General features: G+C 38.5%; 2 protein-coding genes across 4 annotated transcripts in view; one reads left to right on the forward strand and one right to left on the reverse strand.

Annotated features, from left to right (window-relative positions):
- The window catches only part of CDC14B (cell division cycle 14B), a 51,597-nt gene extending 50,572 nt beyond the window's left edge, over window positions 1–1,025 (forward strand). The window contains exon 13 of one of the 2 annotated variants that reach the window (XM_075079391.1): window positions 69–1,025. In XM_075079391.1, the coding sequence (XP_074935492.1) occupies window positions 69–243 (175 nt within the window). In that variant the 3' untranslated portion in view covers window positions 244–1,025. The other variant, XM_075079401.1, reaches the window with a different exon arrangement.
- The window catches only part of HABP4 (hyaluronan binding protein 4), a 27,017-nt gene continuing 9,101 nt past the window's right edge, over window positions 1,021–18,936 (reverse strand). The window contains exons 2-8 of one of the 2 annotated variants that reach the window (XM_075079404.1): window positions 17,859–18,006; window positions 16,809–16,997; window positions 16,562–16,633; window positions 14,727–14,810; window positions 7,696–7,864; window positions 5,776–5,949; window positions 1,021–4,702 (exon numbers count right to left, since the gene is read on the reverse strand). In XM_075079404.1, the coding sequence (XP_074935505.1) occupies window positions 4,646–4,702; window positions 5,776–5,949; window positions 7,696–7,864; window positions 14,727–14,810; window positions 16,562–16,633; window positions 16,809–16,997; window positions 17,859–18,006 (893 nt within the window). In that variant the 3' untranslated portion in view covers window positions 1,021–4,645. The remainder of the gene's footprint in view (window positions 4,703–5,775; window positions 5,950–7,695; window positions 7,865–14,726; window positions 14,811–16,561; window positions 16,634–16,808; window positions 16,998–17,858; window positions 18,007–18,936) is intronic. The other variant, XM_075079402.1, reaches the window with a different exon arrangement.

Consider the following 18,936-nt stretch of genomic DNA (forward strand, 5'->3'; position numbering starts at 1 on the left):
CTGCTGCAGACCACTTATGCCACAAACAGGATGAAGCGGTAAATCCCAAACTCCTTGTGCCCTCACAGGACAGAGGGAGCAGACAGATTATCCTTGGCAGGAGCTATTACTAATGCAAGGAAATCCAAGGTGACAGCAGCCGAGAGCAGGAAGATAGACACTACGCAGATGCTGAAGCAGACCAATTCTCACCATTGGGAGCTTGCTTTTACCTCCATCAGGGCTTTGATGCCACTATCTTAAGACAGCAGGTCAGTTCCTTTGAATTCTACTCAGTGGAAGGGCTCGGCCTCCTCATTACCCCTCCTTCCAACACAGCTTCTCTCTAGATCCCCTTGTGTTTCTTTCTAAGTTTGAGTTCTGCCTCCCAAAACATCATGCTCCTAGCACTGAATCTCTACTCAGTTGTCAACACAGGTGATGATTGTCCTGTTGTCATGCATCTAAGTGCTTTTTCCCCCATCTCTCTCCCACACCATCTCTATTTTTAAGTGAACTATTACTTAATGTTGGTTTGTTGGGTTTTCTTCCCCCTTATTTGAAGGGCTCCTTGCATTCCTCCCACTGATCAGACCTTTTCCAGCCTATGGTCTTCTCTCACTTCAGTGGGAGCTTCACTGAAAAGGTTACTAGGTTTTACTTTTCCCACAGTAGCTTCCAAGGTCCAGTGCCTTTGCTAGAGCCAGGAAAACCTCTGAAAACATCGTTCAGTCCATAAGTAACAAATATAACCAAACCACTAGCAAGCATAGAATTCCCGGATTATAGTATGTAGACTTTTAATTTTGCCAGGAGAGAAGAAATACTTACCTCGTTGCTGCTGTTTTTACCCTTTGGCAAAGCTATTCTGCTAATTCAATTACATTATGCAAAACTCAGCATCTTTAGTTCAAATAGTAACTACTGTGCATAGGAGCTACCATTGCTAAAAGGAGATCGCAGCCTATTGGGTCCAGTTAACTAGCTGTAAAACACTGTAGAGACAACAGATTACAGAATATAGATATTCACACTGGCTACGCAAACAGGGAAAGCAAAAACTTTATTCAATACATTAATTGCTGGTTTGTCTCAAAACACAACGCTGCCATTAAATGTGATGCAGTATTTAAAGCTGCTCTTCAGACACAGCTACCCGCAACAGTCATTGCATCGCATCTTCAAAAGGCATTTGTTTGCAAATAAAACCCAGCTGAAGATTAAGTATTTCACATTAAATTATAAGTAATAGAGCTCAAATGTAACAGTTGTTACTTCTTCCAAAGACTGAAGGTTTCACCCCTCCAAGCAAACTGTTCAGTAATTGCCCAGCATTTGTTACAGAAAAAGATCTAATTCTATGCCTGTTACTCAATGACTGAAATGTACTTTTTCTGCAAAAATAACCACGTTTCACATTCAGTTGTTGATCCAGTGACAATGACTCAGTGTTACATTACTCTCAACACTGCACATGTATGTATACGTATCTTTATGTGGACATCTGTGTACACATACATGTGCCTGTGACAGCTCTGAAGGGGGAAAAAAAAAAAAAAGGCTTGAACATTACGTAAGAATAATCTTAATGACATAGGTGTACTATGGCTACAGGTTTTGGGCCCAAAGGCTGTGCATATCCCCACCCCTGTTTTCATATGAAAACCTAATCTCTTATGCACTCAATTGCCTAATACTCCTATTTATCAACTAAAAATTTTTACCAGGGCTTTTTATTTCTAAGTTTTTTTAGTTATTCTTTAGTATTCTTATGTTAAGCACAAGACCTCTCCTCTTTCATTTAAAGGCACTTTCATAGTAATACACTCTGGGCAGTCCTGTACCATGGCACTACATATGATTCAAGAGGACCATGCAGTATCAACTTTATCATATATAAATGACAGTTGCGGAGAGAAGTGAATACCTTTCTTTGCAAACTTACTGGGATTTACATTAATCTAAAACTCAAAGCTGAAATGCAGTACTTTTTCCTAGGCCGCTCACTACAGTAATCCTAATAACAGAGTTGCTCGTAGTAGTGCATTAAAGAGTAACGTGACTAAGATCTGCAACACTATTTAATCTCTTCTTAAGATGCCTGTGGTGTTTTACTAGTGTCTGTGGATATATTTATACCTGCTAACATTTGCTTTACATGAAGGAGTAAAGCTAAACCAGGAGGGACTGTTAGCAGCAGACATGCTTAAGGTACCAAAATAGCTGTATCTGTTAAGTATGCCAGATGACTGAGATTGAATAAGTTCTCTTTTCACAGCTAGGCAAAGGAATTAGATTACTGACACCATTTATAATTATTAATTTCTTCTCTATACTTAGGTACTATCAACTAGAGAATCTCTTAAGCCATATTCAAGTCTGACAGCCTGAAAAGGAATTGCCAAACCTATCTATCTGCTCTAAGACACTTTTGGTTTAATGAGCCATAACCAACTACACTAAACCTCGTTCTCACAAAGTTTTGGGTTGGGTGGGTTGTGGGGTCTTGGCAGGGGGTGGGGGGATGTGGTGGAAGGGGGGAGATGTGGTTTGTTTTGGTTTTTTCTTTGTTAAAACAGTCTTAAAACAAGCCTTTTTTTTCCTTTTTTTTTTTTTTTTAAACAGGAGGTTTTTAAACAATCTGCTGACCAAATGTTGATTCACAGATACACTTTGACAAGTCCTTTAAAGCATTCTCCAAGGAACTCCAGCCCAGTAGCATAAAAAGGTTTCAAATTTTTAGTAGAAAAAGGAAGGTTTTCTTTAAGTATTACACTGCTTTCCTTAGCAAAAAGAGGTGTTACTAAAGCAAGAGGCTACACCTTCAAAACATGATGGGAAACAGAGGTGAGCCTTGCAAAACAGTTCTCCGCACATACACACACACTCACCCCTGAAAGTAAAAATATAAATAAAATTTCAGACACATTCTTCCATGTCCGATGGGAGAAGGGGAACAGGAAGGGAAGAATGAGTAGAAAAACTTCACAGACAAAATCACCGCTGCTCCACAATCATGTAATTGCCATTTTTGGCAGAAACACCTGAACACCTACTAATAGAGCAGCAGTGATTTTTAGTAGTAGCTTGCTCCTTCAAGGTGGAAGAGTAATTTGTGTTATTCCATCCAGTTCGATTACTCAAAAAGCAGCAGCATAGGCTCCTCTAACACCAGCACTTCATTTGCTTTAAAATTCTCTCTCTTACAGATCATCAGAGTGTCCCTATGCCACTAAAATAAGCTCCTTGTGGAATCTGAAATCTCATGTTATACCAAACTGTCACATAAGTAATTTAACAATATAAGAGAGGTCCCCTGGACAGCACTACTTTACGGACCATCTGTTTGGAGCATACAGAAGAGTCAGAAGTCTTTCTAGGATGATTACATCCTTCTTGCATAAAGCCTTACCACTGAGATACGAATTACTTTAAGTTTCTGGATACTCTTAGAGCTCACCCCAAAGCAAAAGTATTTTTCCTTAAGTCTCATCTACTATTTGCTCTCAGAGGAGACTGCTTAGAAGTTATACAAAACAAAGTGAGACAAAGAATAGAAAAAAGAAATTAGTTCAAGTTGAGCAGGCATTTGAAGACTCCTCTGAGGCTGACAGCTACTTCCAAAAAGTCCAGTGTGGTTGTCCTCTCACTTCTTTCTCTCATCACTTCTGGCACCATTTCCTCATCTCCCTCACATCCCCAAGAATGGCTTTGAGTGTCCCCTTTCATGGGGAACAAGTTAGCCTGACTCAAGTAAGGAAGTATGTTAAAGCTGTAAGGAAAGGACATCCCACCATCCCCAATGTCACAGATTTCTTGGTAAGGCATGAAACATTTTAGTTATTAGTTGCTCCTGATAAAATTAAAAGCTTCCTTAACAGTTTAGTTTTGTCTTCGGCACAAAATTCTTACAGTCTGCATCTATTTTGAAGATGCTGAAGGTAAAGTATCTTGTTAATGAAGCAAGACTTACAGATAGCTATCAAGTAAAAGCATCTGTGCTGCCTTAATTTTAAAGATCACTTCTGTTTAGAGAGATGTTCACTGTTTTGGGTGAGTAAGGTCTGCTCTTCATGTTTGGGAGGTTTTTTTTGTTCATTTGTTTGGTTTTTTTTCTACAGACTACATTCAAATAGCAAAAGCTTGGATCTGCTACTCTTACTTGTAAAAATACCTCCAACCCAAACCAGTGAGTACTCTCCTTTATTTGCCAAACTCTGAAGAACTGCAGCTTGTGACTGAAATATATACTTCATTCAAAGGAACTGGGAAGGCAGCTTTTGAATGTACAGTGAAGTAAAAGTCCCCATTGCAGACCATGTACAATTTACATTTCACCATGGTGTCATGGAGAACTTGATATAATCTCTATATACACATTTTTAAACACTGTACTCTAACTTCGTCTGAAGCCTCGTAGAAGTACAATAAGCCTTCACACAGTTTTCACAAATGGAGGTAGACACTGGAACCTGTGACAGGACCCCAGTCTACCAGTATCTCCAGAACCCAACTCAATTAGTAAAGTGCTGCAATCATTTCACACCAAAATACCCAAACAGCTTTTCCAGGAGAAACAGACTTTCTTTATCCACACTAGCAGAAAATTGGTCTCTTCACAGTTATGCCAAAGCTACTTTGGGATACCATCATTCATCACTGTTCTTCAAGCTAAAGCTGGAAAATCCTCAGGATCATCAGGATTTGGAGCAACAAGCTGCACCTATAAAGTAAGAAAGGAAGCTTTATAAAAATGAATGCATTTCAAAAGCATCTGACAGCTATGTATATGTATTTTACCCTGAAAAGGTTTCACTCTTCTATTCAAGTTAAATGCTTTGTATCCATCACTATCACAGAAATGCTAAGCATTTATCTCAGAAGTTATGGCTACTATAATTTCTTCAGTGTGAATGTATTTATAATGCTGATCTACTGCCTGAGGAGGACCAGAAGATCACAAGTTCTGCAGCAACGAAGTAGAGCAATCTCACCCAAAATACTGTCTGTTTTTAGAAGCAGCATCATTTTCTTTCTACATTTTTAAGGCTATTGCACATACTGGATTGTAGTTTAAACTCAATGCACTGTTATTACAGAGATTGCTATTATATTAAGAACCTTTTTCATTCAGATGAAACAAACGCATCAAATCACTTCCGTATCATTCTGTAAATTCCCAACCTTAAAGTATTTTACTCATACAAGACAGAAGTAAACTGAGATCTTCAGTTAGTATGAAAAATAAAGATGTCATTTTTCAGCGTGAAAGTGCTTTTTTTGTTTGTTTGTTTAAGAGAAAAAGGTTAGTGGAAGGTTTAATGGTTATATTGAACACTTGTATCATTCTGTAGGATGCCATAAGGGTTCTGTCTTCCTCTGTAGGATCTCAGATTTACTGATCTCACTCTCAGTAATAAAGTACTATTACTGTACTATACTGAAATTTTCTGTAACAGATACAAGCATTTAGTCATTTTAATTACTTCCCAATTTACATCAAAACTCACTGCTGAAGCAAATCTTCATTGCACCCTTTCCTCTAGTTACCATTACAGCAACCAGTAATCAGACCTTTTGAATTTTGTGTGTTAAGAGTTGTGAGCATTTAATTTTAAGTAACATGATGTGGCTCAGGAACTCAAAATAACCAGGCCAACGTAATATGAGGCAGGAATACGACAGAAGTCTGTCACTACAGAAATCAACAGTTCCACACACAAGGAGGCACAACACACACGCGCATCAACAGCCAAAAAAAATCTCCAAGCAAACAACAATAACCATAAAACCCACTACTTGTCGTTGAGATCCTGTCTCCTCAACTTGTCTGCCACAACCACGACCACCTCGTGCTCCTCTTGATCCACAGCCAGGGCGAGGAAGACTCCCAAAATTAATATGCAGCTGAGATGTTATGTCATTTGCTGGTCTTCGGAAGACATGAGAATCTTCACAGGTTTTTTGCAACTAAAAGGAAGATCTGGTTAAAGCCTACAGCTCCCATGTACATATACACACGCACATTTGTATTACAGACTAAGCAGCAGATAAATCAAGATGACATCTGGAATAGAAGACAGGCCTTAACTTGCACAGGGTTTTAACAGAGGCGAGGCAACTGTAGCTTCCCAGATGCCTTGGATAGTTCTTTGTTACCTCAGAGAGTCCTGGCAACAAAATCTTCTGTACCAGCTCTGTAACAGTGAAGAGGTTTTTCAGAAATATCATCTATGAGGTTTTCCAAGGGACTAGAGAATCAGGCTTAAGCTGCTTACTCCTACAATTATCTTCAAGTGATGGTTAAAAGGCCAGAGTAAAGCACAGCATTTGGCTACTAACCAATCTATTAGTCTATTTGTCTGCAGCTATGAGATTACTGTTTTAACTCTGTGTATTCCTACTAGCTGTAGGATGTAAGACTATTTCCCATCATAATTTTAATGTGCACTGTGGTAATAACAATGTATATGCAAACTCATCCCATACAGTGACAAAGCACTTATTTTATTTGATATCTAATATAGGGATTTGACTTGTCCAAGCTATGCAGTTCCTGTATCTCCTATTCTATGTTCATTTTGACAAGGTCCCTTTATACTGCCAGCCAAGAAACTTCATGGGCAAAAAGAACAGAAGTCTGCATGCACTCTTCACACACTTGCATAGACTCTTCAGAGCTTGTGAAAGGTATTCTCCCCACCCCTACCACCATCTCCCTCGGAAACAGAAGAGGGAATAATGGCAACTGTGACCACCAAAAGCCATGCTAAAAAGGACGCAGGCCACTTCAATATTAGTGTCTGTCCCTGGAAGCACTCAGTGACCTAAACTGATTAAGGCTTAAAAAGATGCAGGTTTGGATTTTAATATTATAACTAGACAAAGGATAATATGTATGTTCATATGTGCATGCAGACTTTAAGTACCAAAACTCCATCATGCTAGACTACAAGTGTATGCACACACTTCTGTGACTCCCAAAATCTGAAATCTAAGTAAGCAAGAATCTGTGAAAGAATCCTCCCCTCTCTCCCCAGTCATATCAATGAACTACAAGTTCTCCCTGAAACATCAATCCCAGCAATATGGTGGAATGAAAGTTAGGAAAAAGAGGCGGGGGAGCACATTACTATAGAACAAGCTCTCCAGAGTTACTTTTAAGAAGCAGGACCCTAAAACTGGGGGGGATTTAAAAAAAAAAATAATCAAGTATTCCAAGTGCACAATGAAAACTGGGATCCAGCACAGATGAGAAACAGGACACTTAGCATCCAGAGTAACAGATGCCAAATCATGAGTTTAATATATGTATCTGCAAGTGTATACTGTCAAGTCAGCTAAACAGGATTCATTCAAAATTAGGATAAGAAGTGTTTAGTAAACCAAGTTTCTCTATCAGCATTACCAGAGATCTACATAGGTGGCAGCAGCAAGGACACAGGTTTTATATTGCTAAGACTGAGCCATAAGGCAGAACAACTTGATATATTATGTATTTGCATACAAAATAGGGGTGATGATCTGAAAGAAGAAAATGAACAGACGGTAAGTTTAACGCAAGTTTTGGAACACATATGTGATTACAGTAACAAAGCTTAGGTACTGATTTCCAGTCTGTTCAGATTATACTAAAACTTGTAGAAAAAGAATAGAGACAGTTTCCTAACCCTGGGCATAAAGCAGAGTTTACAGTATTCCTGAGGCAATGCTTACATCATCTCTATATTTTGACCTGTGTATCACCACTGCTTTGGAAGGAACAGTGGATTCTGGCTTCCGGATGTTGAATCCAGGCTTTGGTCGATTCTGTTGCTGAAGATTTTTCCACTCATCTAACGTCATTTCTTGAACTAGTTCTTCCATTGGCTGTCCTTCAGCAACTCTAAAGGTTTATAGTTGTAAAGTAAAAACCATTAGCTTGCAACATGCCAGGATGAACAAGAACACTAATCTCTAAGGTAAGGATACTGAACAAAACATGGAATGTTTTTCACCGAACGACTATCCTCGGTTTCCCTTACTCCCCACAGTAACTTGATGTGCAAGTTTTGTGTTAATTTAAGTTGGAAAACATACTTTGGCCTGTTTGAAATTAGTCATATGAACAAACGGTGCCTCCAGCCTCCTGTAGCAAGTTCTGGTATTTATCCAGTCTCATAAATTCAAGCACGTCAGATTCTAGACAAAACTAGTCTGTCTTTTGATATGGCATATTCTCAACCCTACTGTTTAATAGTAAATCTACTCCTAGCAAATATAGCCATAGTAAAGGAAAGCATACTGGGCAGTTTTAGAACACCCCAATTGCATGGTTTTATTGACTCCTACTGCAGAATGACAATATGAGAAGGATTTATGTTTCATTGCAGCTTTCAGTCATCAAAAAGACACAACGACCACCCTATGGGATCTTCTAGGTAATTATTAACATTCTCTTTGTTAATTTCACAAGATGCTTCTTTGATATCTTTTGTTAGATGTAGTAGCACACAAGGAGACAGTATTTATCACCTGGCAAAAACAGATTAATCCTAGTTTTAATCTGTCACAAAGTGCAATAATGGTGATATGTTCAAGGAAAACATACGGAATACAGTGGAATCTGCCTTGCATATTTTTGAACTGTAGAGAGAGAAGTCCAAGGCTTTGTCTGTATTCATAAGACAAGATACATAAGACAAAACTAAAGATCCTTCTTTACTCATCACTACTTGATTACTCTTCTGCCACTTTTCTAATGCTGACCAAGCAGCTATTAGAGTACACTACAGGTGTACCTTTTAATGATATTTGCAGAAAGCTGTTCCTTACTAAGCAGCATCCCATGCACAGGTGACAACTCGCTTCACCACCGTAACAATTCAAAAACCACAAACTACAGGAAAACCTGCACTGCTTCCTGACAGACACTTGAGAAACCATTTCTCCTTCTCTCACACAAAACTGTTATGCATTGCAGTAGCAGCCAAAGTTGATTAAACATTTCTCTAACATTGATTTTGCCAGAATACCCTTTCATTAGCTCCATTCTGGTGAGCGAACTATGGATTTTTCTTCACTCAGTTGCAGTTCCAAGTCATCTTCTACCAAATGCTGATGACTTTTCCAATGTAACTATACAACTGATTAGATGCAAGTTGGAAATTTATTTTCTCACAGAAAGGTGCTGAGTCGAATGGCAGTCAGTGAGCTCTGCATTTTGTTTTTCAATTTGTACAAGCACCTCATCAGCACACACACATTTATTTTGAGTTTTCTGTACATTTAGAATGAGCCTACATAGGAACAGGCCTGCTCCCTCTTCCTACTTGATCTTGCATAGAACCATTTGATTTCTTGCCAGTCAAAATTATACAGTACTTTCCTGAAGCACCCAGCATATGACAGGTAGAAGCAGAACTGAACAGTAAGACAGCCCTTAATTTCAGTTCTAGGATGGACAGTTTAAAATGTACTTTGCAGGAAAAAGTAAATAAAAAAAATGTGAGTCCTGTACTATAATGGCTACCTTCTCACATGCCTTCATGCCCTATTATTTTGGAAGTTCCAGCTATACCAACCAGCAGTTAAAGGTTAAAAGACTGGTAAGCAGGTTGTAGTTCCATACTGATTAAGAAGATCTGAAACTATTTTAGAAGAACTGTTACCAAAAAAAAGAAAAAAGTGGTTTACTGAGTTAAATAAAGTAGTTGCAGCTACTCCTGGAAAAACACCAACAGATACTAGCCCATATGTAAGAGCATTAAGAACCCACTGCACCCCAACCATTTAGATTTGTTGTCCTCAAGAGTAAGAAGCCAGATGATTTTTGATCAATTATCTGAAGCTTCAGTTTTGTAAATAGGTGTTGGAAAAGCAAGACTAGTTGCAAGAATGCAGAGGAAGAAAAAAAGAGGAAGTAAACTAATTAAAAAGGGGTCTATTAAATTGGTTTAATTTCTTCCTAAGCCACTATCTCAGGACAGAATCAGTAAATTGCACATCTGAACTTTAAGAAGTCTTTTGTCCTCTCCCATTAAGTTTTCATCACTTTAGGGAGACACTGTTTTGGTCCTTCGTGAGAGTAGTAGAAAGATACAGAACTGGTTGCAACAAGTACTTGAGAAGTAGCTATCTTTCAATTTGCAGAAGAACAACACGCATTTGAGTGGGGCTTTAAGGCCAGCTCTGTGCAGTTATCCACAGTGTAATACATAATACATTCACTGCATTTTCTATGACACAAAGCTTGTGAAAGAAAAGGTCAATAGCACAAGTGTTCAAGAATACTGAAGGACTGACCAGTGGTATGAGATGCTGAAGAGGCTAAGTGATTTGAAAACAACCAACCACCACTAGGAAGTCCCAAGGACAAGCAGAAATACGTACTCTCAGGGAGAAGTATCAGCCACACACACAGAGAAAGAACCACTAGCAAAGGCAGAAGCTCTGAGGGGAGGCCCTGAACCCCCAAACCATGCCAGAGTATTGGAGGTAACCCAGTCAAGCTGAACTTTAAATTAACAGCATTTGTCCCTACTGCAACAACGTACTATTATAAGGAGACACAGAAGAAACAGTTTTGTTTGGAACAGATGTCACTGCTGGTAAGGTGGAACAATGTCTCAACTGAGTAATGTCTTCTGTGTGGGAAGCAGCAGAAAGTCCAGAATAGAAGTGCAAGACAGATACGAGGTCTAAAATACGTGATCTACATAGGAAGCCTTTAAAGAGATGCTGAGGTGGAAACATACGTAACATTCAAAAACAAAGACAGTTTTGCACATCCATGATGTTAGGGCAAGACACTCAGGAGAAAAACACAGAGTAGTTTCTATTTCCCAAGTATTGGAAAGACCACTAGAAATCTCTATCAGTAGAGAACACTAAAATCAGCCAGACAGGTGTGAGAAGTGGCACAGGTATGGTTGGTCATGCCTTGAGTCAGCAAGACCCCCTTCAGATCTGAATGCCTATGATCGTAAGACAACATGAGGGCATTTCACCACACAGCAACTTGATCTCTCAAAAAAGCAATCACAGGTACTGCTTTGAAAGTACATTTCTATCAAAACCAACCACTTACCTTTTCTAAAGAAAATACTGGTGGTTTTACACTGCAAAGTATGGTTTGATTTTTACTCCAAAGGATGGTTTTAACTGCTAGGTTCTTCGCAGTACAAATCTGTTTTAGGGTGCCAAGACTCCCAAGGGGAAACACCTCTCATTAGTCAAGCACAGCAACAGGAACCTGCGTAGCACATTTTGGACAGAGACTCGATTGTAGCAGGTTGTTTTGGGCACCAAGCTTGAATGGAAGTGCACTGCACTCTGTGTATTACTTTCTACCTCCCAACCATACACATTTTTAGTAACTGCTTGGTCTGCATTTTCATTAATCAAGTTAATAAGCTCCTTGGCACACCAACAATCGCGCTTTAAAAACCTGCCAGACACCTAAGCACGGCCTCTGGACATGAACAAACTGAATTCACAAGGCAAGTACCTACCAAAACACCAAATGGGAGCCTTCAGTTATGGTTCCTACAGCTTCAGTGTTTTCAATGTATGACCATAACCCTCTGGCTACACCTTGCTTACTGTGCATACCTTTCTTGCATGAACACATTAATACACCGAAGAAATGCGAATGGAAAAGGATGGCATTCAGGTCAGTTGTCCAGCTGATTATTTTCATATCATTAAAAATCATGATAGTAGGTCATTTTCAGATCAGCTTTTGTATTATTCAGCTGCACAAAGCAAATTTTTTTTCAGCTTCTATAATGAAATCAATGACATGACTCCTTCCTAGTGAACGTCATTTACAGGAGCATTACCACCAGTTACAGAAAAATTCAAAGTTAAACAAGGTAAGACCAAGTGACAAATGTACAAATTAACTACAGAAGAAAAACTCTGAACCAAATACTTATGAAGATCTGGCCTGGTCTACTGATAGCTTCATGTCACTACTAACAAAAAAAAAAATAAAATCACCCACTCAAAAAAAAAAACCACCAAAAAAACCCCCAACCAACCAACCAACATACACAGCAGGAGAGGTAAATGGCTCAGCAAACTTGAAGACAGATTTTGAAAGCTTCCTATTAAATGACCAGAAGAATACATAGCTCCACCAAAGAGGAAGAAAGTCCTGTGTGAAGAAATAGAAGAAAACCCCACAGAATAAATACTAACTCAGCAAATACCTTTGGTAGGAATTGATTAGACTCTGTGTCATACTGAACAAAAAGAAAAATCTATTCATTTGAAGTACCAGTCAACACAAGTGTGTTACATTGTTCAGACTGTGAAGACAACTTCAACAGAAAGCAGCTGTGAGAAAAGCTTATACTGCTGTACTACTTACATATTTTATACTTATTACTTGCAACAAAAACACCACAACTATTAGCATACAGTTTGAGATGCTATAAACAGAGACAGACATTATTGATACACTCAAGGAAATTTGAGGATATGGAAAGAAATAACTTGATTTCTATTACAGCAGTACTAAAGAAACCCTTGCCCTGCAGTACTTAGCAAATGGAAGCTGAAGGACAGCAATGTGGACATAGTCCTGAAGGCAAAACCCCGTAAGTTACAGAAGCCCATAGAAGTCTTTCCAGATGTGCACTGAAATTAGCTGGTACCACACCAGAAAGCTATACAGTATCTCCACGCAGACAGATTATTCCCAATTCTCAGGAAAACTTTTTTTACTTTTAATTGGAAACAGCTACAGCCCGAAAGAGAATGAGAGAAGAAACAAACACAGGTTTTCCATCTCTTCCTCAATACAGGCACACAACAGCAATTAAGCAGTAGAAAAGAAATGGATTCCTTGGAGTCGCTGCTTTTAATAGTCAAAATGAGAACAATCCTAGCAGTTACTTAAGCAAACACACAACCCCTACACCCTCAATATTGATGCTGTAGCAAAAGCAGAAGGTGGCCTGCTAGAATTTTTGCTGATGTGTGTTACCTGCTAGAAGACAGCTACCCTGGAGGGCAGGGGCAAGCTAAGCATACAAGAGCTTAAAAATACACCCTGAAGCCTGAAAACCATACCCCATAGCTTTTGCTTTTAAATGTTAAAAGAACAACAAAAATAATTCCACCTTGTTAAGGTGTATGCTTACCCTCCTTAACCATCACCTAGGCACTATTTGAATACACAATGTCTGCTCTTCTATTTTAAAATACATAGATTCACCAAGCTGACACTACCCCCAAAGCCTAAGTGCATTGAGGTATATGTAATTCCTATTTTTTATACAGATTTGAGAGTCTTCAGGACAATATTTACCACACAGAAAAGAGTACACAATGCAGACCTTTGTTCTTGTAGGTAGCTAGTATTTTTGAATCTTACGGATTTCAGTGGACTATTCCTAATGAAGATCTCTCTAAAAACATGAGGAGGAGTAAAATCTCCAGAAAGGCTCACAGTCTGATCAAATACCTAGTGACCTCTGAGTAAGGGAAAAGAATTAAAGGCAACTGGCAGCTTCTGTCAGATGCCTTTGCCACTACATATAGTCTCGTGCCTTATGCTCTGCAATGAACAGATGTCAGGACACATCTACAAAGAGCTTGTATTTGTTTCTACTCCAATTCAAGTCTGAAATGAGTAAAGGTGCCAGCAGTTGATGAAAAACACTGAATAAGTGCTCTCATATTTAGCTAATACAGTGCATTTTTGACAGTTTATCTACACTCCCCATCTGATTTAAGCTAGTCTAGAAACAGTTTTCTGGAAATCCAGCCATAGTCATTCCATTTCAGAGACAGATTATCCCATGTATCCAAACCTCCAGCTGTATATTAAAAGCTAGTTTAAAATGAAAAGAACCAAAGCTATACAAACTCAGCTTCTTACAGGGTTATACAACCTGAACGTATAAAACAGGTTTTATAGTCTAGTCAGCTTTATGATGATGAAATGAACCAAGGCCATGGATAATGAGCTGCCATCATTAGGTAAAAAAGGCACCATAGCAAGCTCATTTATCTTCATAGCAGATGAGAAGGCTGACATGTTGCACTAGTCCTCTTTCACTCATTAGGAGATATTTACCATATGCTATTTGATTATTCTTTAAAGTCTCTTACTTGGACAAGACTGTCCAGTTACGTTTGCTTAAGCCAGTGTTTATTTCCTATAAATTAAATTCTCACTGGACACTGAGAAGAACGGAAGCCAGAAGATGAGGGGCAGATTTGTCTCTCAATTTCCCTACTTCTAAAGCTCACTTCAAGACCATTTCCAGTGACTTTTTCAAGTTCTACACATTGTGAATAGATGACAATTGCATGGTATTAGCAGTGGATGAATACCAGCTTAGAAAATTTTATCTTAATGTATTTTAATTGTGTTTGTACGATTGCATAGGCACCTTGAATACCTTTTTCTCATAGGGAACTCCAAAAAGCAGTGTAGATTTTTACAAATTAGCCACGTTAAAAAGGTAACAGACAACATGTAGCTCCTCTTTAAAGTATCACCAAATCTTAGGACTGTAAGCATCACTGGGAAATTAAATTAAATCTGCAGCTGTATAAACCAGACTTTGATAATATTTGGGAATGCATTTTTTTTGACCTGCAAATACATATAAAGCTTTTCTATTTTAAAATATGTGTACTAGCAAAACTTCACCGTTCACATTTCAGGTGTGCTCCCAACACAAGTACTATCAGTAACAGTCAATTGTTTTCTTTGCATACAGAAGGAAAATATTTTAGTTAGACTGTACTTGTTCCGAGGCTCTCCTTCACACAACCCTGGCTTCTCAGCTGTTGCTGCAGTCTCTTCCATAGGAGCATTCTGTTCCATCCCACTAAAACAGTAAACAAAAGACTGACAAAGTCTTCATGGGACACACTGGAAAAAAGCCTTGCATATCAACACACCACTTTTTTCCAGAATTCCTTAGGAGGGGAAAAAATAGAGGAAAAACCTTAAGTATCATTAGCTGAAAGTAGACCTACTGACTACTTGAGCAACAAACAAAATAGGAAATATTAGGAAAATCTGACTTCTATGCACTTCTAATCAAAAGAAGTGAAAAACGTGCATGAAGACAAAATAATTCAATTGTGACTATTAATACCAGTACTTGATTACAGTATATCACTGATATTTGTGTTTGTCTTTTCATTTCTTTCCAACTATTAAAATGGTAAAATTCATACTCCAAGCTTGTATTTTCTGTATCACAGATATTAGTTCACTGTCAAATGAGAGCAGTACCAGTACTTTCATTCAACTGGTAGACATACATATTTAAAATTAACACCTTCTAGCTTCGATGCATCCTTGAGCACAACTAAGGCACACACCTGCTTTTAGAATTGTTTAGGCAACTCCAATTTAACATGACTCCTACCACACGCACCACATCACAGGAAAGCACTGATATCTCATGTTTATATCATAAGTTCTGATGCTCCTCAACGAAACAAAATGTAACTAAGGAGAGTAAATACAAAGGATCTTAAATTTATTTTACTTTATGAAGTTCACACAACCTTCCCTGCCATCCTAATTTTGTACTTTGGGTCAGCTAGCTTTGCGCTACCAGCTTAGAACTACGTGAATCTAGCTGATCTTCTGTTTTGAAAAGCCAGAGTACCTAACCAATCTTTTACTTTTCATATGAAGTATTATAGAAGAGATAGAAGTTAGTACAAACTTTCAGAACAACTTGGAATATGAAGCACCAAAATTATTATCCATCATGGCTGTATTTTTCAACCTTTTAGCCAGATTGCCTGAATTCACGATCTAAGTATTAAAATTTTATTTTTAAAACAATTTTGTGAATGAATGTGTACTGTAAGTTCAAAGCACTGGCTTCTCTCTGTCCTTTATCAGCCTTCAGTTAAAGAGTTCTAGATGCATATGAGAACAAAAGCTACTTGAAAGGACAGTGTATTGCTAGGTGTGAAGAATGTACAAATGCCAAAATTTCCAGTGAGATTTTTGCAAATCTGATGAGAAACAACTAAAAGAAATATAGAACTGATCTGAAAATTCCCAATTTTTTTTTTTATCTGACAGTTAATAGACCATCACATTCTCTTACTGATCCTCCTGTGCACTTCAATATATATTTCCGTGGTAGAATCACCTAAATATTACCTCCAGAGCCACACTGACTTGTATTACAGCTTTGCGATTTAGAAATTATAAATAAAACTTGAGAAAAAGAGACTGGGATTTATGTCCACCAACAGAATTTCAATCTTTTAATCAGCATTTTGTAGCAACGCCATTAAATACCAAAGTTCCACTTACGTGACTACTGAGGAAAAACCACAGCTTATTTCAGTTAAAAGACAACTTGGCCCCAGTCAAAAGATTTTGGCAGTCTTACTGGAAGAAACATCACTATGCCTTTGCTACAACTTAATCTTGCCAACATGAGGGAGATGAGTTTGGAAAACTGTAAAACTACATTCATGACAATTAATAGAAAGCAAGGCTTATAAAGCTCAAACTGGACATGAAACTGATGAATAGAAAATTATGACCTAAGGTGGGCCACAGAAAATGATGATCTATGGTGGGCATAAGCGTATGTTGTACCTTGCATCATCTTTAACTGCTTCCCAATTGCAAGCTCCACCTCCACCCTTTTTGTCTTCTGCTTTTACTCCTCTAAAAACAAAACGGGTTTCTGAGTTTAAGAGCTTTTTAAATTAGGACCAGTATTTATTTTTTGCCAGCCAACTTGGATAGAGAAAAAGGGAACAGAATACTTAGAGACGCTACTGCAGTGCTGACGATTGTTTACTTGTACACCAGGTTAAGAAGCAGTGCACAGAACACTTACGTGTTACCATTCCGACTGTGTCTTTGAAGTTCCCATTTTTCTTTTTCATCAGAGCCATCAACACTTCTATTTAGTTCACCACCTCTTCCTCTACCTTGCATTCTGTCTCTTCCACTACCACGACCTCTTATTGGCCTTTCATAGTCTAATCTTTCAGTTGGCCCATAATCTCTAGCCAGATTTTTGTTCCTACAGAACAGTTAACAAGGAAGAAAAAGAAATGGTATGGTTGTATTTGTGCAGACATCAGTGTATGAGAGCTACGGGACAATTTTTTAGAGCGCATCTTTTCACAGCACACAGTACAGTTACTAGTTTTGTCATTAAAAATGGACATAAACTGAACTCGGGGAATTATTACAGATAACAGGAATAGAAATTTCAGATGTTCATTGCTAACACTGGAAACATTAGAGAAGTCAAATAAAACACTATAAAACTAAAACCTTCCAACAGCTTTATCAGGCAATAGCTCCACTGTCTAAACCCAGATTTATATGCAACTGCTAAAAACTTCAGGGAACTTACTTTAATCACAATAGTTGGTATTTAGCAAGAACAGCCATGCTCTCAAGTGTCAAAGGTTTAGGTGGAATTTTCTAGTACTTATGAAGAAAGCAAAATTTATATGTATTCACTGTCCAAGCAGTACATAGTATGACAAAGGTTTCTTTTCAGTTTAAACAGTAAAACTCATTAAACTTGGAACCTGCACCACGAGTTCTGCAAAGCTTGGTACTGGAGGTCAGAAATGAACATTTACGTTACAGACTAGAGGTTACATTCTAAGATCTTTACTCTTTTCAGTTTCACCTTATATTTCTAACATTTAACAAAACCACTCCAAATCAGTCTGTGAGGAAGCTGAAATTACAGCTCTGACAGGCATGAGCTAAATTGTCTGGCAACAAATCTACACACTAATAATGCGACCATGCCTTCAAGTCACATGTGCCTACAATATCTGTTTTAAGAAGGTTAAGTCTTTCCCTTCCCACCCCTGTGCAGATCCCCTACAAGGCACCTTACTTCTCCCTGTATGATACATACCTTTCCATTGTGATTTCCGCTTGTCTTCCTGTTTCAGAGGAACGGTACTGCCTGGAAGATGGTCTCCATTCAGTTTTGTCTTCTTTCACCTCTGCTCCTTTGTTATTGGATCCTTGCTGTTCTCCCTTCGTAGGTGCTTGCTTCTTGCCTAGACACACACACACACACACACACACACATATATATATATAACTAGCAGTTTAAAAACAACTGAATTGCAGTTACCAAGCTACTGACTGGAATAGACTGATTACACCTTACAGTCTTCTACCTTACTTTTAGCAATGACAGTGGGGGAAAGAGGAGGGCTGTTTGAGGCAGGCATTAGTTGTTCATCATGAGACAACACAACTCCTGCCAGATGAGCTGAATTTAGAAGTCTGAGTCTGCGCCCCTCCTTTAAGCTCACAGCTGTGGTATCCAACAACCAGAGGAGAGACATGTCCTTCTACTACTGTTCTATTCTGTGGAGGAGAGGACCATTCACCAACACTACAAGTCACTGAGGTTTAAGTAGAAGAAAACGAAGCAGTAAGTACAAAGGCTCCAACACCACTAATTGATTCTAGGATGTCCACATATTCCAAGATAAAACATATGTCAGCTTTTTGGGGCTTTGTTCAACCATTGTTGGTGTTAAGGAGGAGGAGGTTGGGCAGGGTGAATGCAGAGAAATTGTGTATTATAAGAGAAAATAAATTGAGGTTATCCACTCAACCCACATACAACTAGCATAAGATTAAAGTTCATTTATGAACTTGCATAAGTTTTCATTTCATCAGTGCTCCCTTCCCCCTTTTACCAAATTCTGTGCTGTATTTGTGACAAAGCGAGCAACCCTTTTGTCTACTAGGCTCCTGTACTTACACTATTGGATGAAAAGGTGCTGGTTTAAGTCAATCAAGCAAGGAACTACAGAAACACTGCTCTTAGGCCAATGAAACTGAGCAATTCTTTCCAAAAGAAGGACCTGTGCAATGCTGAGCAAGCTGCTGAACTCAGGTTAGTGGACAAGTGACACTCCTGCCTACTGGGTGTCCATTGCCAGCACATAAAGAGCAAAAAGCCTATACTATGT

The sequence above is a fragment of the Phalacrocorax aristotelis genome, chromosome Z (assembly GCF_949628215.1).
Source record: "Phalacrocorax aristotelis chromosome Z, bGulAri2.1, whole genome shotgun sequence".
In the NCBI taxonomy this organism is placed as follows: domain Eukaryota; kingdom Metazoa; phylum Chordata; class Aves; order Suliformes; family Phalacrocoracidae; genus Phalacrocorax; species Phalacrocorax aristotelis.